Here is a 17,444-nt window from a genome sequence, read left to right on the forward strand (position 1 = left end):
AAGACACAGCTTCCACCCTCACTGCACCCCTTGCAGTTTGTGTATCGTCTTAACCGCTTCACACACCTGGACTGTAAGGACTCATACGTACGAATGCTGTTCATAGATTTCAGTTCAGCATTCAACACAATCATCCCTCAGCAGCTGATTGAGAAGCTGAGCCTGCTGGGCCTGAACACCTCTCTCTGCAACGTGATCCTGGATTTCCTGACTGGGAGACCTCAGTCAGTCCGGATCGGTAACAGCATCTCCAGCACCACCACACTGAGCACTGGAGCTCCTCAGGGTTGTGTGCTCAGTCCACTGCTGTTCACCTTGCTGACTCATGACTGTGCAGCAATGCACAGCTCCAACCATATCAAGTTCGCAGATGACTCGACTGTGGTGGGTCTCATCAGCAAGAACGACGAGTCAGCTTACAGAGAGGAGGTGCAACATCTAACGTCGACAAGACTAAAGAGATGGTTGTTGACTTTAGGAGAGCACAGAGTGACCATTCTCTGCTGTCCATCGACGGATCCTCTGTGGAGATCGTCAAGAGCACCAAATTCCTTGATGTTCATCTGGCAGAGAACTTCACCTGGTCACTCAACACCAGGTCCATCACCAAGAAAGCCCAGCAGCGCCTCCACTTTCTGAGGAGGCTGAGGAAAGCCCATCTCCCTCCCCCATCCTGATTGTGTTCTACAGAGGGACCATCAAGAGCGTCCTGAGCAGCTGCAACACTGCCTGGTTTGGGAACTACAACGTCTCGGATCGCAAGACCCTTCAGCGAATAGTGAGAACAGCTGAGAAGATCATCGGAGTCTCTCTCCCCTCTATCACGGACATTTACACTACATGCTGCATCCGCAAAGCAAACAGCATTGTGAACGACCCCACACACCCCTCATACACACTCTTCACCCTCCTGCCATCTGGAAAGTCGGACCCACACAACCAGACTGTTGAACAGTTTCCTCCCTCAAGCCATCAACTCAAACTCTCTGTCTGTCTCTCTCTCTCTCTCTCTCTCTCACACACACACACACACACACTCTCACCTGTGTGAACAAACTTATATTGTTCATTGCTTATTGTACTACCTCAATGCTGATATTTCATCCGCTGCTATATTTATGTTTATTTCTATTTGCACTACCTCAACCGCTGCTACTGCAGTTTTGCACAATGCATGTTGCAAATGTTGTACATTATTTTATTTCATTTCATTTTACATTTCACTGCACATGTTCTCTTTTTCTGCAAGTGTCCTGTTTTTTTTGTGTTGTCTTTTTGTACTTTTTGTTTTTGCACTGTCTTGTCTTTGCTCTGTTTGCACCTAGTTGCACACTTTGCACTTTATGTGCCTAGGACAAACTTCTGTCTTAGCTCTGTGTTGTTGGTTTTTTGTGTTTAAACTTTATGTTGTATGATTATGTAGCACCAGGTCCTGGAGAAATGTTGTTTCATTTCACTATGTATTGCGTCAGCTATATGTGGTTGAAATGACAATAAAATCTTCTTGAATCTTGAATGTTGGACATGGAGCTGCCAGGCAGGAGGCAAAGAGGAAGGCCAAAGAGGAGGTATATGGATGTAATAAATGAGGATATGAAGCTAGTGGGTGCAAGTGTTGAGGATGCAGAGGATAGGGATAGGTGGAGAGAGATGATTCGCTGTGGCCACCCCTGAAGGGAAAAGCTGGAAGAAGAAGAAGACGAAGAAGAAGAAGAAAATAAAACATTGACAATAATCCCTACTGTATATGACCCGGGTGTATGATATATTTAGCTGAATCTGGACACTGAATCTGTACAGTATCCCAATCTGGCCATGTGTCAGGTTTATGTGCGTATTTTTCAGTCAGGTGTTTTTACCTATAAGCCACAAATAGGTACAAAATACACACAATAAAACAATATGACTTATTTAGTCTGTGGTCCGTGGCCTGTGATTGATCTTGAAGTGCTGTTTGATTTTATTATTTCACATTTTAGTGACAATATAAAGCAAGGGAGGGCAATTAATTTACACAAGGGGCCACATGAGAAACTGGGACTGTTATTGAGGGCCGATCCAATAGGATTTTTTACTGAATTAAACTGAGTTGCTACTGTTTTTTTTATTTCTAATAAAAAAATAGTAGAAACAGCAATATTTATATCACTGTTCCATTTTATTTTTAACATAACATTTTTAAACTCCACAAAAACAATACTGAACATACACTATATTGCTAAAAGTATTCTCTCACCCATCCAAATAATCAGAATCAGGTGTTCCGATCACTTCCATGGCCACAGGTGTATAAAATCAAGCACCTAGGCATGCAGACTGTTTTTACAAACATTTGTGAAAGAATGGGTCGCTCTCAGGAGCTCAGTGAATTCCAGCGTGGAACTGTGATAGGATGCCACCTGTGCAACAAATCCAGTCGTGAAATTTCCTCGCTCCTAAATATTCCACAGTCAACTGTCAGCTGTATTATAAGAACGTGGAAGTGTTTGGGAACGACAGCAACTCAGCCACGAAGTGGTAGGCCATGTAAACTGACGGAGCGGGGTCAGCGGATGCTGAGGCGCATAATGCGAAGAGGTTGTCAACTTTCTGCAGAGTCAATTGCTACAGACCTCCAAACTTCATGTGGCCTTCAGATTAGCTCAAGAACAGTGCGCAGAGAGCTTCATGGAATGGGTTTCCATGGCCGAGCAGCTGCATCCAAGCCATACATCACCAAGTGCAATGCAAAGCGTCGGATGCAGTGGTGTAAAGCATGCCGCCACTGGACTCTAGAGCAGTGGAGACGCGTTCTCTGGAGTGACGAATCGCGCTTCTCCATCTGGCAATCTGATGGACGAGTCTGGGTTTGGCGGTTGCCAGGAGAACGGTACTTGTCTGACTGCATTGTGGCAAGTGTAAAGTTTGGTGGAGGGGGGATTATGGTGTGGGGTTGTTTTTCAGGAGCTGGGCTTGGCCCCTTAGTTCCAGTGAAAGGAACTCTGAATGCTTCAGCATACCCAGACATTTTGGACAATTCCATGCTCCCAACTTTGTGGGAACAGTTTGGAGCTGGCCCCTTCCTCTTCCAACATGACTGTGCACCAGTGCACAAAGCAAGGCCCATAAAGACATGGATGACAGAGTCTGGTGTGGAGGAACTTGACTGGCTCGCACAGAGTCCTGACCTCAACCTGATAGAACACCTTTGGGATGAATTAGAGTGGAGACTGAGAGCCAGGCCTTCTCGTCCAACATCAGTGTGTGACCTCACAAATGCTCTTCTGGAAGAATGGTCAAAAATTCCCATAAACACACTCCTAAACCTTGTGGATAGCCTTCCCAGAAGAGTTGAAGCTGTTATAGCTGCAAAGGGTGGACCGACGTCATATTGAACCCTATGGATTAGGAATGGGATGTCACTTAAGTTCATATGCGAGTCAAGGCAGGTGAGCAAATACTTTTGGCAATATAGTGTATGTATGTTTTATAATTTGAAAGTTCTTTTGATATTTTTCAGTTCTTATTCAGTCAGAAAAATCTCAGGTTTGAACAAGTGCACTGAAGTCTGGTGGAATGATTTGGATATGCGAATGGAAAATGTAAAAATGTATGAATGGAAAAATTTCTGTTCGGGGTTCATTTCAGTCACTTTGTCCTGTACCTGCTTCAAAAGTCCGCTTCTTCCTGTCCGATTTGGAAAACCATCCTTTATAACACCTACCACTTTGTCCCATTTCGACACCTTTCCACTTTGTCCCCATGACTGGCTGCTGTTGAAGACCCAGCAGGATTGCCCATTGAGTTCCTGTTTGTTGCGAGGTTCTGTAGTGTGCTGGTGAGGGCCTTGGACATCTGTGGCGGACATCTGTGGCCGACATCTGAAGGACCTCCTGCGCCGTTCTGTGAATTGGTGGAGTCTGCTTTACTGTTTATTTTTTCTTGTACTTTGTACCAGGCCCTTCCTATTGTTCTGCCTTCCCGACTTGTTACCTGTTTCCCATTTTCCTCGATGTGTTGCCATATATGAGCCCTCGTGTACCGGTCTGTTGTCAGTCATTGTTTGTTGTCTTGTGTTTCATCAGGTTACGTGCTTAGTTTCGGCCACACAGTATGACCGTTTGTATTTTTGTTATTATATTTAGTTTCGTTTCTCCGTTTTGTTTTAGACTCGTCTTACCCCTATGAATAAAGCAGTGCTTCGTTTAATCCTGCGCATGAGTCTGTCTTTCCATGGCATGCGGGTGCATGCGATTAACAGTGAGCTCTGGGTTCGAGAGGTGCGGGGGCGCCTGGACATTATAATAACTTACAAATTTGGTTTCTAATTTCTGATTATCTTCACACAGGAACAGCTAAAGGGCTGGATTTGGGCCAGGGGTTATAAAAAGCCCAGGTCTTATATAAAGGAAACCTCCAGCACTCACAGCTACTCAATCACATGTTGGATAGATTTCACATTTATAAGAATCAGATCCCTAGTTTAAGTTCCTAAGTATTTAAGCAGACTCATACAAAACAGCTGCAGCTGGCTGTAAACATACAAAGCTAGACTCCAAACATTCGGTTTAGCCTCCTTGATTTTGTAGATGTAACATACCAAGTGCTAATGCAAGATGCAGAACATATAAATAAAAGCTTAAAGGAAAAAATAAAGGTTTTACTTAACCCTTGTTTTTTGTGACTCGGTTGCATTTGCAAATGCATTTTGAGAGTTGAATTTCGCTGCAATAATCTTTTGCTACTATTGTTGAAACATTTAAATTTTTTTTCTAGACTTGATGCCACCGATGTCTTCATTTTAGTACATTTTATTACACAAATTATACCTTCATCACAAAAACGAATAATGCATTCATCATTAAACGTGATCTATTAATCGCAAACATTAATCACAAATGTTATCTATATTGCTTGGGATTGAGATCAAGAAAATTTGTGTAAATATCTTTTATGTAACTAAACTGTTTCTGTAGTGCTTCTAAAACCCCAGTAATGTCCTGGAGAGCCCCAAAGAGTCTGAAGAGTGAACATAACACCAGAGTTAACAACTGTGTGAAAGTCACAAGTCCTAATTGAATATGTTTTTTATTTATATATTCATCCAGATTTTTTCTCCACAGTACAACCTGCGACTCAAGTTTGAATCATCAAGCACATTGTTTACTGGATGTAAAATTTAATTGTTCTCCACTTGTAAATAATTTTCTGGACAATGGAATGGCTGATTACAAATTCTTTTGAGATCTTTTTATATCCCCTTACCAGACTCATAAGCATCAACAATCTGCTTTCTGACGGTCTCTGAGAGCTCTTTGGCTCTCACCATGGTGATATCTCTCACTTCAACAATTAAGAGCAGAGCAAGCTAAATGTCTGAGGGTTAAAATAAGGCAAGCCTTCTTCAAAATGCTCTGTAACAATGTCCTAATAATTTGCACCTGATGTGGTACACCTGTAGGTCATTTTATTCATTTTAAGTACAAATAGATGTGGGGGTGTCCAATTATTTAAAGTTACATTTACATTTTAAAGATCATTTTTAAAAAATGGTTTTATTTGTTTAGTTATATTACTTGAATCTTTCAATATTGTTGAAAATGAAGATCAAATGCCATTAAGCATATGTTAAAAAAAAACACAGGCTTTCAGAGGTGTTATTTTTTCACATGACTGTATGTCACCCATCTGATACTCTTCGGCTTAGTGGAATCTTTGACTCAGCCTACACCACTAAAAGACTTGCAGCAACTCACTTACTTTCACAGTTGGGTTCTGTAGTCCGTCCTGTAAACAGCAGATCTGTTTTGTCCTTGAAAAAGAAAAAAAAAAACACTATGACGTTCAAAGGGATCTTGAAGATACTTATGGTCATCTTCAACACTGCGATCTTTGTAAGTCATGTTTTCTTGTATACAATGTTTTTTTTTTAAACTTGTTAATTGAACTAACATGGTTAATATCAATATGTAGCGTTAGCAGTATTGGTATTTACAAAGTATTAATATTAGTTAAGACCTAAATGTGTTTATATTTAATATAAGACTATTAAGTCTGTTCTTCGAGAGTCTGTCTGAAGAATAGACCGGCCAGAGTAAACCGCAACAACTAATACTGAAACTGAAAACATGTGGTTGGGCTAAATGTATTTCAGGATTTAATCTACACATTTTTCTCCAAAACAGGAAGACTGTCATTTTGTCTAAACCTATTTTCAGACAACTACATGCTAATTACATAAGCACTCGCTAAACCAACCAACCATTTCTTACAGATGAACAAAACTATTGTCTTTAGTGGATTTCAGACTTTTTGGACCCTACTGAATGTCTTGAGTCATGTGTCAGCCGGAGTTTGTTTGTGCTTCTGACAACAGCAGTTAAATTAAAATTGCAAAACCTTCATTACAACCGACTACACCACCTAGGGTATGAATGGAGACCCCAGGAACTCCCTACCAAAACAGGTTCATTTTTTCAAGGTGTGGAACAGTGGGAAATCACAAAAACTCTCAAATATTCAATTCTTTACCAGAGTCCAAAGTCCATGCTCAGTAGCTGTCTCAGCTGGGCATCAGAAATCACAGCCACCGTCCTTTTACCCTCAATTCCCCAATAAAGACCATGGGAATGGTGATGCTGGAAAATAAGAAAACACTGCCAGCATCCAACGTAATAGTCTCACAGCACTTAATATCCACACAGATTTCAGTCTACTCAATAACACTAGTCTACGGCTAAAAAAGTGAAAATCGGCCGATCTAAAATCCTTTATTTAATAAAATCATCCAATCTGATTGTGGACGCGCTTTCTTTTCCGAGGGTGATTAACCAATCGTACTCACAGCAACCCCACTATCCAGTCTGGTGTAGTCATGCACAGAAGAATCCCGTCAGCGTTCGCGCTCATCTCGCAGCAACCGCAGTAGACTCCCGCAAACATTCGTCCATCCATCACGCGTGTTGCTCGCCCACAGGGCTCCACGAACCGATGACCCTTCCGGCATTACTCACAACATTACACCTTCACACAGCCATAGGCCACCACGCTGTATACAGAGCACTCCTTACTGGAAACGCTGGTGCAGAATCTCTTCTTCTTCTCGCCTGTCGTTAAACCAGTTCCAATTTCGCGTGCACGGTGCTGCCGCTTCACACCGTGCTGCTCTTCTACCTGTCCCCAATCACAGCTGGTCTTTTAAAGAAATGAGCGCTAATCCATCATCCAATCCCATCGCTAGTCCAATTAACCTAAATGAATATGTGGCTTGGAATACTGCCTACAACACGAAAAGAAAACACAGCAACCCACACAAAAGCAAAACACCCAAGTAAACACATGCACAAAGAAAAAGAAAATACACACATATATACACAAAACACCATGCAACGCAACCAATTCTCTCCTTATCACATCTGCAGTAGGCCTATTTTGACCTGCAAAAATATTCATCTTCCTTGAACGTTTTCGCATTTTGTAGTGTTCCAACCTGAAATTGTCATCGATGTAGTCGATGTCTAACATCTGAAAGTGCTTTTTAAATTGTAAAACAGACGAATAAAAAGAAATTAAACAGATTAAACAGTTATGGATATACCTGTAAGATATACACATCCTTTGATCTTGACATTTTTGACAAATAGCTGAAGATCTGCTGTATAAGATAGAGCTTCTCAATCATACTGAGATCTTGTTGTCCTGTTGGACGTCACTTTCCTAGTGGAAATGCCCTGTATTTGACTTCATCTTGCCCTTTATCCTGAGCAGTTCCTCAATCATTGCGTGTGAAACACCCCCACAGAGCATGATGCAACAGAGTCAGGATGTGTGTTGCGTTTACGATAAACGTTTCGCTCGGGTTCGGCTTTAGGTTCATCAGACTGGCTAACTTTTTTCAACACATTTGCTCTGAGATCTGAGTTTTATCTGAGATTTGAATCTCTCCAGCTTCTTGAGATTTCTTTGCTTCGGTAATTAACGCTGATAAACCCGCTCCTTACACGGTCACTGATGTTTGGCTTCCTTGCAATGGACTTAATTGTCCTTTGTGGGATGTGGTAGCTTAGTGTTTAAAGTGTTGGACTACTGGTCAGAAGGGTATCAGGTTAAATTCCAAGGTCCACCAAGCTGCCATTGCTAGGCCCTTAAGCAAGGCCCTTAACCATCAATTGCTCAGATAAAATGTAAGTTGCTCTGGATAAGAGCGTCTGCCAAATGCCAGAAATGTAAATGGTCGAAGTTAGTGGTAATCTTGTGATCTTGTGACACTTTTAATTGTACATACAGTACAGGCAATACATTAATCATATGACTTGAAAGGCATCAGAATGCCGCAGAAGAAATTTAGGAGTTTGACTGCAGCTCTGGAGTCAGAGCTTTTTTTTGTTCTGTATTCATTTTCATTATATTTCATGTAGATCTATGACATATAACTCAAGTCCATTTCTGTTATCTCACTGTGGATCTGGCTAAAACTAGCCTACATGTTTACATTTACTAAGTGCTTTTTCTTAGTTTTACTGCATCACTGTTTCTGGTAACACCACAGTTCCCCAGACTTTACTAATCCCTCTCTCTTTCACTTCTGTGTTCTAATTTTGTTTTTTCTATTCTTATTTGGTCTCCAGTTTGCTGGAGCTGCATCTGTGGTCATCGGAGTCTTGGTCGTAGTTAACAAGAAGAATGTATTTGGAACGCTGGATAACATTAAAGATCTTCCCCCACAATTATCACATCTGGCTAACGCTGGCTACCTGCTGGTGGCTGTCGGGGCCGTAATCGCCTTCATGGGCTTTCTGGGCTGCTGTGGAGCCTGCTGTGAGAATAAGTGCATGCTCATGACCGTGAGTGTCTTTGTTTCTGAGTCACAACTTTCAGGGAAACATTCCCCATTTGTAGTCGACTGCTTGATGCATGTCACTGGAGCTGTGAGGCTAATGAAGCTAACAAGTTGATCTGAACCACAAAATCAATTTGTTCAAGACACAAAATCCAACATATTTATATATATATATATATATGTATTTCCATGGTGGCCACTCTGATAAAATTCCAGCTTAATATCTACACAACTGGCTGACTGACTACATTTTGATGTATGGAGGGATTTTTTTCCCACTGTTTATATTCAGTGTCTCATGTCCTTACAGTTTTTCATCATCATCCTCACTGTGTTTGTGGTGGAGGTGATCGCAGCCGTACTCATTCTGTTTTACGAGCCTAAGGTAAGAGCAATGATCCTGAAGATACAGTAGATTATTCTGTAAATTTGGGTAATCACAAAGAATGACACCGTTCCCAAGCAGACAGTTGAACACTGTATCTAGCTCAATGGTCCTCAGTATCAATCCCCTGATTTGGACAGATTTTTATCCCAGTCTCACCTGCTTACAGTAGAACTTTGTTCAATTCCGTTTTCTTATTAATTTAAGTTGCACCTATCTACACAATTTCCCCAAATTAGTGTAATTTCTTTAGCTCTACTCAAGACTCCATGCTGTATCATTTACCTTTAAAAAAAAATGAATAATTACCTTATGATTTGGGCACCTTAATTTTTTTAGTTTAATAAATTTTTAATTTTAATGTTTATTATTTTTATTTTATTTTATTTTATTTTATTTAAAATTAAATTAAATTAAATTAAATTAAATTAAATTAAATTAAATTAAATTAAATTAAATTAAATTAAATTATTTATTTATTTTAATTTTGGAAAACACATTAACATGAGCTAGAAAATGATATGCAACAGAATTTGTTATAGCAGGTTCATTTTTCTAAATATATCTTCCTCATATTTCAATAAAGTTCCAGTGTCACAGTTACTATAAAGTAATAACTACTAAAACAGTTAACAAACAAATTTTAGAATTTTTATAATTATTATTCATGCTGATTTCACATTCTAGTCAGTGTGTCATCAGTAACCTCAATTCATTTTTGTTCTCTTTTTTGGATAGTTAAGGAACCCAATACATCCTCTTAGCAAAGACAAAAAATCACTTCCCTTTTCTAAACCAGAATGACAGTTAATTGCTTCATACAGTGACAAATAAAACAGACTGAAAACCTGTTTTCAGTACCTGAGCTATATGCCAGGTGAACTACAGATATATATATCTGTAGGTAAAATTGAAGGCATGTTTTTTGTAGTAGTGACACTGAAACGTTTTCTTTGTTTCCTTAGGCAGAGGAACTGATGAATAAAATTCGAGAAAAAGTTGCTAAGAGCATCCGGGAGAACTACGGTGACAACGACATCATCACCAACACGTGGAACGAGACGATGACTCTGGTATTTAACATTCCGTGTTCATGTTCGGTTTTGGGCTGCAACTATTGCACTGTATGGATGATATAAACTAGTTTACATTACTATAATCTACTGGATTACACATGAATTTCATTTAAGGAAACACAAACTTTTTACTGTTTCACACAGCAACACAAATTAACGTGTAACAAGCATGGCTAATCCTGATCTATGCTACCAACTTCAGCTACGCTACACTAACCTCTTTTACTTAAACATTCATAATTACAAGTGAGAACATGTCATTAAAGATACACAGAAAAATCAGACATTTTAAAAAACCTTTAAGAACCTCTCTTCATGCTATTACTACTAGCGACCCAGCTAGCTTAATGCTAGCAAAGTAGATGCCACTTGTAGACGTGAGTGGCATCTAAGGCCTAGTCCACACATACACGGGTATTTTTAAAAACGTTTTTCCTCCTTGTTTTTAAAAAAAGTCTTGTCTACATGAAAATGCAAGAGCGCTGCCAAGAGCATGCAAAACCAACAGGTGGCAATATAATCTCAACCGTAAAGCCATGTTGGCCAATCAGAAGCCTGAGACGCCGACTTCACAAGCAGTGTTGCCAGTGTCGGGCTTTTTTTGGTCATGTCTCACCAGGAGAATGTGCATTGGGCGGGTTGATAAAATCTGGGCTGGTTTTTGATGCAACTGGCGGGTTTTTATTTTTGCCTATAAACATGATATTTTATTAATTTTCTATTCAAACCAATTTTCAAAGTGTAATATATAATGTTGACGTTTTAATTATATGGTTCAGTTTAGCCAATAAGGTTCTGGAGAGTACTGTCCAGTCAGACTTCAGTCTTGATTAGCGGGTTGTTGTAATCGTTCTACTTGTTAAGTCGATATCACAAAGTTATTAACTGTTATAACTGTTTGTTATTGTATTAGTTATAACAGTATGCATATTGAGCTGGTATTTATTTAAATGGGTGGGTTTTAAGCTGTAGTTGGGCAGGAAATCTTCAGTCCAATCTGTCAACCCTGTTCACAAGCCAAAAATCTGCATTAAAAAAGCTGCGGTTTTAAAAATACCCGCGTTTATGTGGACAGGGCCTAAATTCATCTAAATGGAAATTCTTTATTGTTTTTATGAAAGTATTTCGCACAAAAAAAACAACTAGCCTTTTATGACCGCTATAAGCTATCTTAACACCTTTTGTTTGTGGCTGAAGTGAATTTAGCTGTGAAAAAATACACAACACCCAAAAAAATTTAGATCATGTGTGAGGTGGATGTAAGCAAACTGTCTCAGGGGCTACATGAAGATTTTAAAACTAAGTCAAGGGCTGCATACGATATGGATCAGAAATTTTATTTAGTCCAAACTGACACTCCCCGTGCCTGAGTGGGTTTACTCCGGGTACCCCGGTTTCCTCCCACAGTCCAAAAACATGTACATTGGGTTGATTGGTAATTCTAAATTGCCCATAGCTGTGAGTGTAAGTGTGTGTGGTTGTCTGTCTATGTGTGTGACCCTGTGATGGACTGGCGACCCGTCCAGGGTGTTCCCCTGCCTTTCGCCCAATTTGTGCTGGGATAGGCTCCAGCAGATCCCCTTGACCCTCATAGGAATAAAGCGGGTATTGAAAATGGATGGATGGATGAAACTGACACTCAGTTACTACTGTACTGTAGAGGAATACATTAAATGCCCTTTTTTGTTTGTTTGTTTGTTTGTTTATTACACCTTTAATATATTAGGGTCAAGATGTTTCCAGCATCTCTACCCTAGTATATGGCACTAGATACACACAAATATGACAACAAATGTGTAATAAACTGTTCTGCAAAATTATTTAGCATCAATTCTCATTTAATATCCATTGTAAGCCATATTTACAATTTTCAAATCACCTCAAACTATCACTACATATTCATCACCATGAAAATGTGTGTATTGAAAACAGAGGGAGAAAGAAAAGAAAAGAAAAGCCACAGTTTGACCAAATACACCGTAATATACCGTTCTGCTTCAGCGCCATCTGTTGGATTTTGTTTGTATTGCATGAGATGAGCCATTTTGGATTAAAATCTTAACTCATGTGAACACGAAGCATTATCCTTCCTCCTCTCCTCCATCAGCTATAATCCGAATATACATGGTTATAAATGTACACAAACATCAAACATAGCTACTAGCCCACATGTTTTATTTTAGGCTTTAAATTTAGTGTTGGTGTGTGTGCAAAATATATAATGGAATTTTACAGACAGTGAGATTTCACCACAACACTAGTTTTCAGATCCACTCTTTATTTTCTTTCCTTTTATTCGTCACCCATTTTGTATACGTTGTGTGCTAGACGTTAATGCTAAAAGAAGATGCTCAGAAACAGCACTTTTCTTCTCATCTACAGAATTAAGATTAAACAACGTAGAATTACTTTAACACTGTGTTGTTGGCTTAATTTGTGGCCACAAAATATAAATTTAGCCCTCACAATATTTAATATAGTCAACATGCAGCCACTCAGCAGCTTGGTAATACTAGCTTGGTAATTACCAGCTTGCTATTAGCATGCTTTTCTACTTCTTTCAAAAAATGATCTAAATTAGGTTCAATATTTTAGTTCCATGGGAAATGGGACAAATTTGCCATCAAGTACTAAAAATCAGTTCTGAGATGTTCCTTAACTTTCATACTTTAAAATTAGCTTCAGGGGTTTTGTTTAGCTTTAAAATATTTTCACCCTTTCCTTAAGGAAAGTTTACTATCTACAGCTGATCTAATCTAATCTTCTGATCTACTTAAATGAGCATGATGAACCAGGTTAGAGTGCTTCTCTTACTTTAACAAACAATATAATGGTTGATACAGTATTATTGTATTATATATCACTATTTCCAAGCTGAAGTACCAGGATTAAGAGATGTGTGTGTGAATTCTTTTGCAGTTGAAATGCTGTGGATACAACAACTACACCGACTTCACTGGCTCCCCGTATGTAAGACAGGACTCACAGTACCCCCAATTCTGCTGCTCTACAGGATCCGGGAAGTGTAATCGTGGACAAGCACAATCACAGGTACACCTTCTGAGTCCGCTCCATCAGTCTGATCACAAACCTATTCATACACTATACTGTAATCTTTATACTGTAAACACGATCGACTTTTCCTCCTCCTAAATCTGCTGATCTGATTCAGGATTTGACCTCTTATAGAAATCATTTCAGGCTGCAACATATTTGTCCTGTTTATTTTTCACGTCATTTTCTTTGCAGAACGTGGACGGCTGTTTCAATGTTGTGGTGAAGTTGGTGAAGAATAACTCTACTTTGCTAGGGGGCATAGCTGTTTGTGTCGCCGCTACAGAGGTACAGAAACCTTAACACCACATTAACACCACATTTTCAGATGTTTACATGTACAGAGCTGGATTAGAGACAAATGTAGCACTGTATCAAATATGGAAGTAAAATAGTGACAAAAGTATTTGAAGTCAAAAAAGGTGCTGAATAGCAGAAAGTGAAAAAAACAATCCATCGTGTGCTTGCATTTTAAGGTTCTGCAATTCAACATGGTTGCATAATTAAGCTGTGAATTTTTCAAGTGGAGACACAAAATTGCATTGTTTAAAATTTCAATATTAAATATTCAGATTTTTAAAATACAACCTTTAATAATTGACAGGACATTTCAGTGTGTATTATTTCACTTCCACAAATTCAGTGGTTCAAATTCGCCAAGAAATTCAACGTTGCACATCCGGGTATCGCAGGAAGAGCAATCGAACATCGATGCATCATCGACACCTGTACTGTATCTTAAGCCAATGAAGAAATGAAAAACCATGGTCATTTTGTGGTAACAATGGTTTTACTCAAGGATGCATTTTTGGTTTGAGAAGTGGGGGGTGTTTGAATCCCATTTCCTGCATTTACATTTAGGGACTATGGTGATACAAAATCCAGGAAATAGTTAAGTTGATTAGTAGGCTACTAAACAAAGGATATAAAAAAGATGTCTTGTCAAAAATGTTCACCATTAATGTTTTGTGTGTGAATAAATTGTAAATAATGTGAGACTCCGTTATCACTGTTAAACAATTTTTTTTTAAACTAAGTGCTGTAGCTGAAAATATAAAATAAATCACTTGTTGCACAGGACATTTGTCAGAGACACATCCACCAAACCTCAGGGGTTTAGAATAGAAAAAGCAGAAAGCTTTTATGAACTGTGTGTGTGTGCGTGTTACAGCACTATTGTGTAATATCAGGTGCAGATAGACAGCAGTAAAATTAATATGTAATTATATGAAAATGTTGATGATTACTTTAATAACTGTCTTTCATGCATAAACTACGGAAGCCCAGAGAGGCCATGTGATGATATTATTTTTGCTTTTGTTTTCTCATGATCACGACTTAGTGATTGAGAAAATTAAGTCGAAATCACGAGAAAACAACATTGTTATCTCGAGATCGCGAGAAAATTAAGTCATGATCACGAGAAAACAGAAGCAAAAATAATAATATCACATGGCCTCTCTGGGCTTCCGTAATAAACAGCCACCCTTAATTAATGAATAAATTAAAATATTTACATTTCTGGTGGGGCAGCATGGTGGCTTAGCACTATTGCTTCACAGCAAGGTGTACATCCAGGGTGTACCCCTGCCTTTTGCCTAATGTGTGCTGGGATAGGCTCCAGCAGACCCCCGTGAAAGCAGGTATAGACAAAGGATGGATGGATGGACATTCCTGGTGCTAATTTCCTGTGCAGCACTAATACCTAAAGTAGATCATTTTTATGCTTCCAACACTGTATTATTGCAGGGTAGGAAGTAACCATCTGTAATCATCATCATCATCATTGTCTCCCGCTTATCCGGAGCCGGGTCGCAGGGGCAGCAGCCTAAGCAGGGATGCCCAGACTTCCCTCTCCTTAGATACCCCCTCCAACTCTTCCGGGGGAATTCCGAGGCATTCCCAGGTCAGCCTAGAGACATAGTCCCTCCAGCTTGTCCTGGGTCTTCCCGGGGTCTCTTCCCGGTGGGGCACGCCTGGAACACCTCCCCTGGGAGACGTCCAGGAGGCATCCAAAAACAGATGCCCGAGCCACCTCAACTGGCCCTTTTTGATGTGGAGGAGCAGCGGCTCTACTCCAAGCTCCTACCGGGTGACAGAGCTCCTTACCCTATCTCTAATGGAACATCCTGCCACCTTACAAAGGAAACTCATTTCGACTGCCTGTATCCGGGATCTTGTTCTTTCGGTCATGACCCAAAGCTCATGACCATAAGTGAGAGGGGGATCACACTCCTCAGTCTCCCATCTGTAATCCTTACTTCTGTAATCCAAAAGGATGGGAAAATTAATAACACAATAGATACACTACTTATTTGGTACACAGGATACAAGATTCACACACAATCTCACAAACATAAAAAAAATGATGTGTGATGTGATAGCCTGGGTCTACCTGTTGCTATTATCTCATCAAACTCACTTGCACCACCTGCTGGTGAAGCAGACAAGCTGCAGGTAGCAATTATGCATTTATGTTCGATTGCTCTTCCTGCGATACCCGGATGTGGAACGTTGAATTTCTTGGCTAATTTGAACCACTGAATTTGTGGAAGCGAAATAATACACACTGAAATGTCCTGTCAATTATTAAAGATAGTATTTTAAAAATCTGAATATTTAATATTGAAATTTTAAACCACGCAATTTTGTGTCTCCACTTGAAAAATTCACAGCTTAATTATGCAGCCATGTTGAATTGCAGAACCTTAAAATGCAAGCACTGTTAATACGATGGATTGTTTTTCAGTTTCTGCTATTCAGCACCTTTTTTTGCTTCAAATATTTTTGTCACTATTTTACTTCCATATGTATCCTTTCACATTTCTAGCCAATGTGTGTCATCTTCCATAACCTGCCAACTGTCAGGGGTTTTACTTGGAAATTTGTCCATATATTACATTTAATGCTTATATTTTTGTTTCGTCTCTCGTTTTATAGGTAGCCGCAATGATCGTGTCGCTTATCTTGTTTAAGAAATAAACTTGGAATCTTGCAGATGTAAGCACTGACCTCTCAACGGATCATGTGATCATCTAACAGGATGCAGTAATGAAATCGATACACGGTTATCCCACACCTTATAAATTACAATGTGTACAAATGGAGCTTTTGTTGTAATTTTGTTATGTTTCATTAATAACTTCATAAAAAACAAACTGTGTTAAACAAAACACATCGACATTTTCCTTGATGTGTTGCCATATATGAGCCCTCGTGTACCGGTCTGTTGTCAGTCATTGTTTGTTGTCTTGTGTTTCATCAGGTTACGTGCTTAGTTTCGGCCACACAGTATGACCGTTTTTGTTATTATATTATATTTTTGTTATTATATTTAGTTTCGTTTCTCCGTTTTGTTTTAGACTCGTCTTACCCCTATGAATAAAGCAGTGCTTCGTTTTATCCTGCGCATGAGTCTGTCTTTCCATGGCATGCGGGTGCATGCGATTAACAGTGAGCTCTGGGTTCGAGAGGTGCGGGGGCGCCTGGACATTATAATAACTTACCAAGTGCTAATGCAAGATGCAGAAAATGTAAATAAAAGCTTAAAGGAAAAAATAAAGGTTCTACTTAACCCTTGTTTGTGTTTTTTTGTGACTCGGTTGCATTTGCAAATGCATTTTGAGAGTTGAATTTCGCTGCAATAATCTTTTGCTACTGTTGTTGAAACATTTAATTTTTTTTTTTAGATTGATGACACCAATGTCTCCATTTTAGTACATTTTATTACACAAATTATACCTTCATCACAAAAACTTGGGATTGAGATCAAGACAATTTGTGTAAATATCTTTTATGTAACTAAACTGTTTCTGTAGTGCTTCTAAAACCCCAGTAATGTCCTGGAGAGTCCCAAAGAGTCTGAAGAGTGAACATAACACCAGAGTTAACAACTGTGTGAAAGTCACAAGTCCTAATTGAATATGTTTTTTATTTATATATTCATCCAGATTTTTTCTCCACAGTACAACCTGCGACTCAAGTTTGAATCATCAAGCACATTGTTTATTGGCTGTAAAACTTCTTAACTTTTAAATGGTTCCACTTGTAAATAATTTTCTGGACAATGGAATGGCTGATTACAAATTCTTTTGAGATCTTTTTATATCCC

The 17,444-nt window shown here is 39.2% G+C and overlaps 1 protein-coding gene across 1 annotated transcript; it reads left to right on the forward strand.

Annotated features, from left to right (window-relative positions):
- The first annotated feature begins 5,730 nt into the window (after positions 1 to 5,730).
- Positions 5,731 to 16,896, forward strand: LOC131347101 (tetraspanin-1-like). Its single transcript, XM_058380974.1, has 7 exons — positions 5,731 to 5,873; positions 8,607 to 8,822; positions 9,129 to 9,203; positions 10,169 to 10,276; positions 13,199 to 13,330; positions 13,529 to 13,621; positions 16,274 to 16,896. Exons 1-7 carry the CDS (start codon positions 5,817 to 5,819, stop codon positions 16,313 to 16,315), a joined length of 723 nt encoding a protein of 240 aa, XP_058236957.1. The 5' UTR covers positions 5,731 to 5,816; the 3' UTR covers positions 16,316 to 16,896.
- The last annotated feature ends 548 nt before the right edge of the window (positions 16,897 to 17,444 follow it).

Source organism: Hemibagrus wyckioides, linkage group LG26 (assembly GCF_019097595.1).
Source record: "Hemibagrus wyckioides isolate EC202008001 linkage group LG26, SWU_Hwy_1.0, whole genome shotgun sequence".
Taxonomy (NCBI): Eukaryota; Metazoa; Chordata; class Actinopteri; order Siluriformes; family Bagridae; genus Hemibagrus; species Hemibagrus wyckioides.

What these genes read in the sequence shown, in the direction of transcription:
- LOC131347101 (XM_058380974.1), top strand. Translation starts at nt 5,817, where the DNA reads ATGACGTTCAAAGGGATCTTGAAGATACTTATGGTCATCTTCAACACT. An exon ending in ATAAGTGCATGCTCATGACC is followed by an intron (nt 8,823 to 9,128) that starts GTGAGTGTCTTT and finishes ATGTCCTTACAG; the next exon opens with TTTTTCATCATCATCCTCAC. An exon ending in TTTGTGTCGCCGCTACAGAG is followed by an intron (nt 13,622 to 16,273) that starts GTACAGAAACCT and finishes CTCGTTTTATAG; the next exon opens with GTAGCCGCAATGATCGTGTC.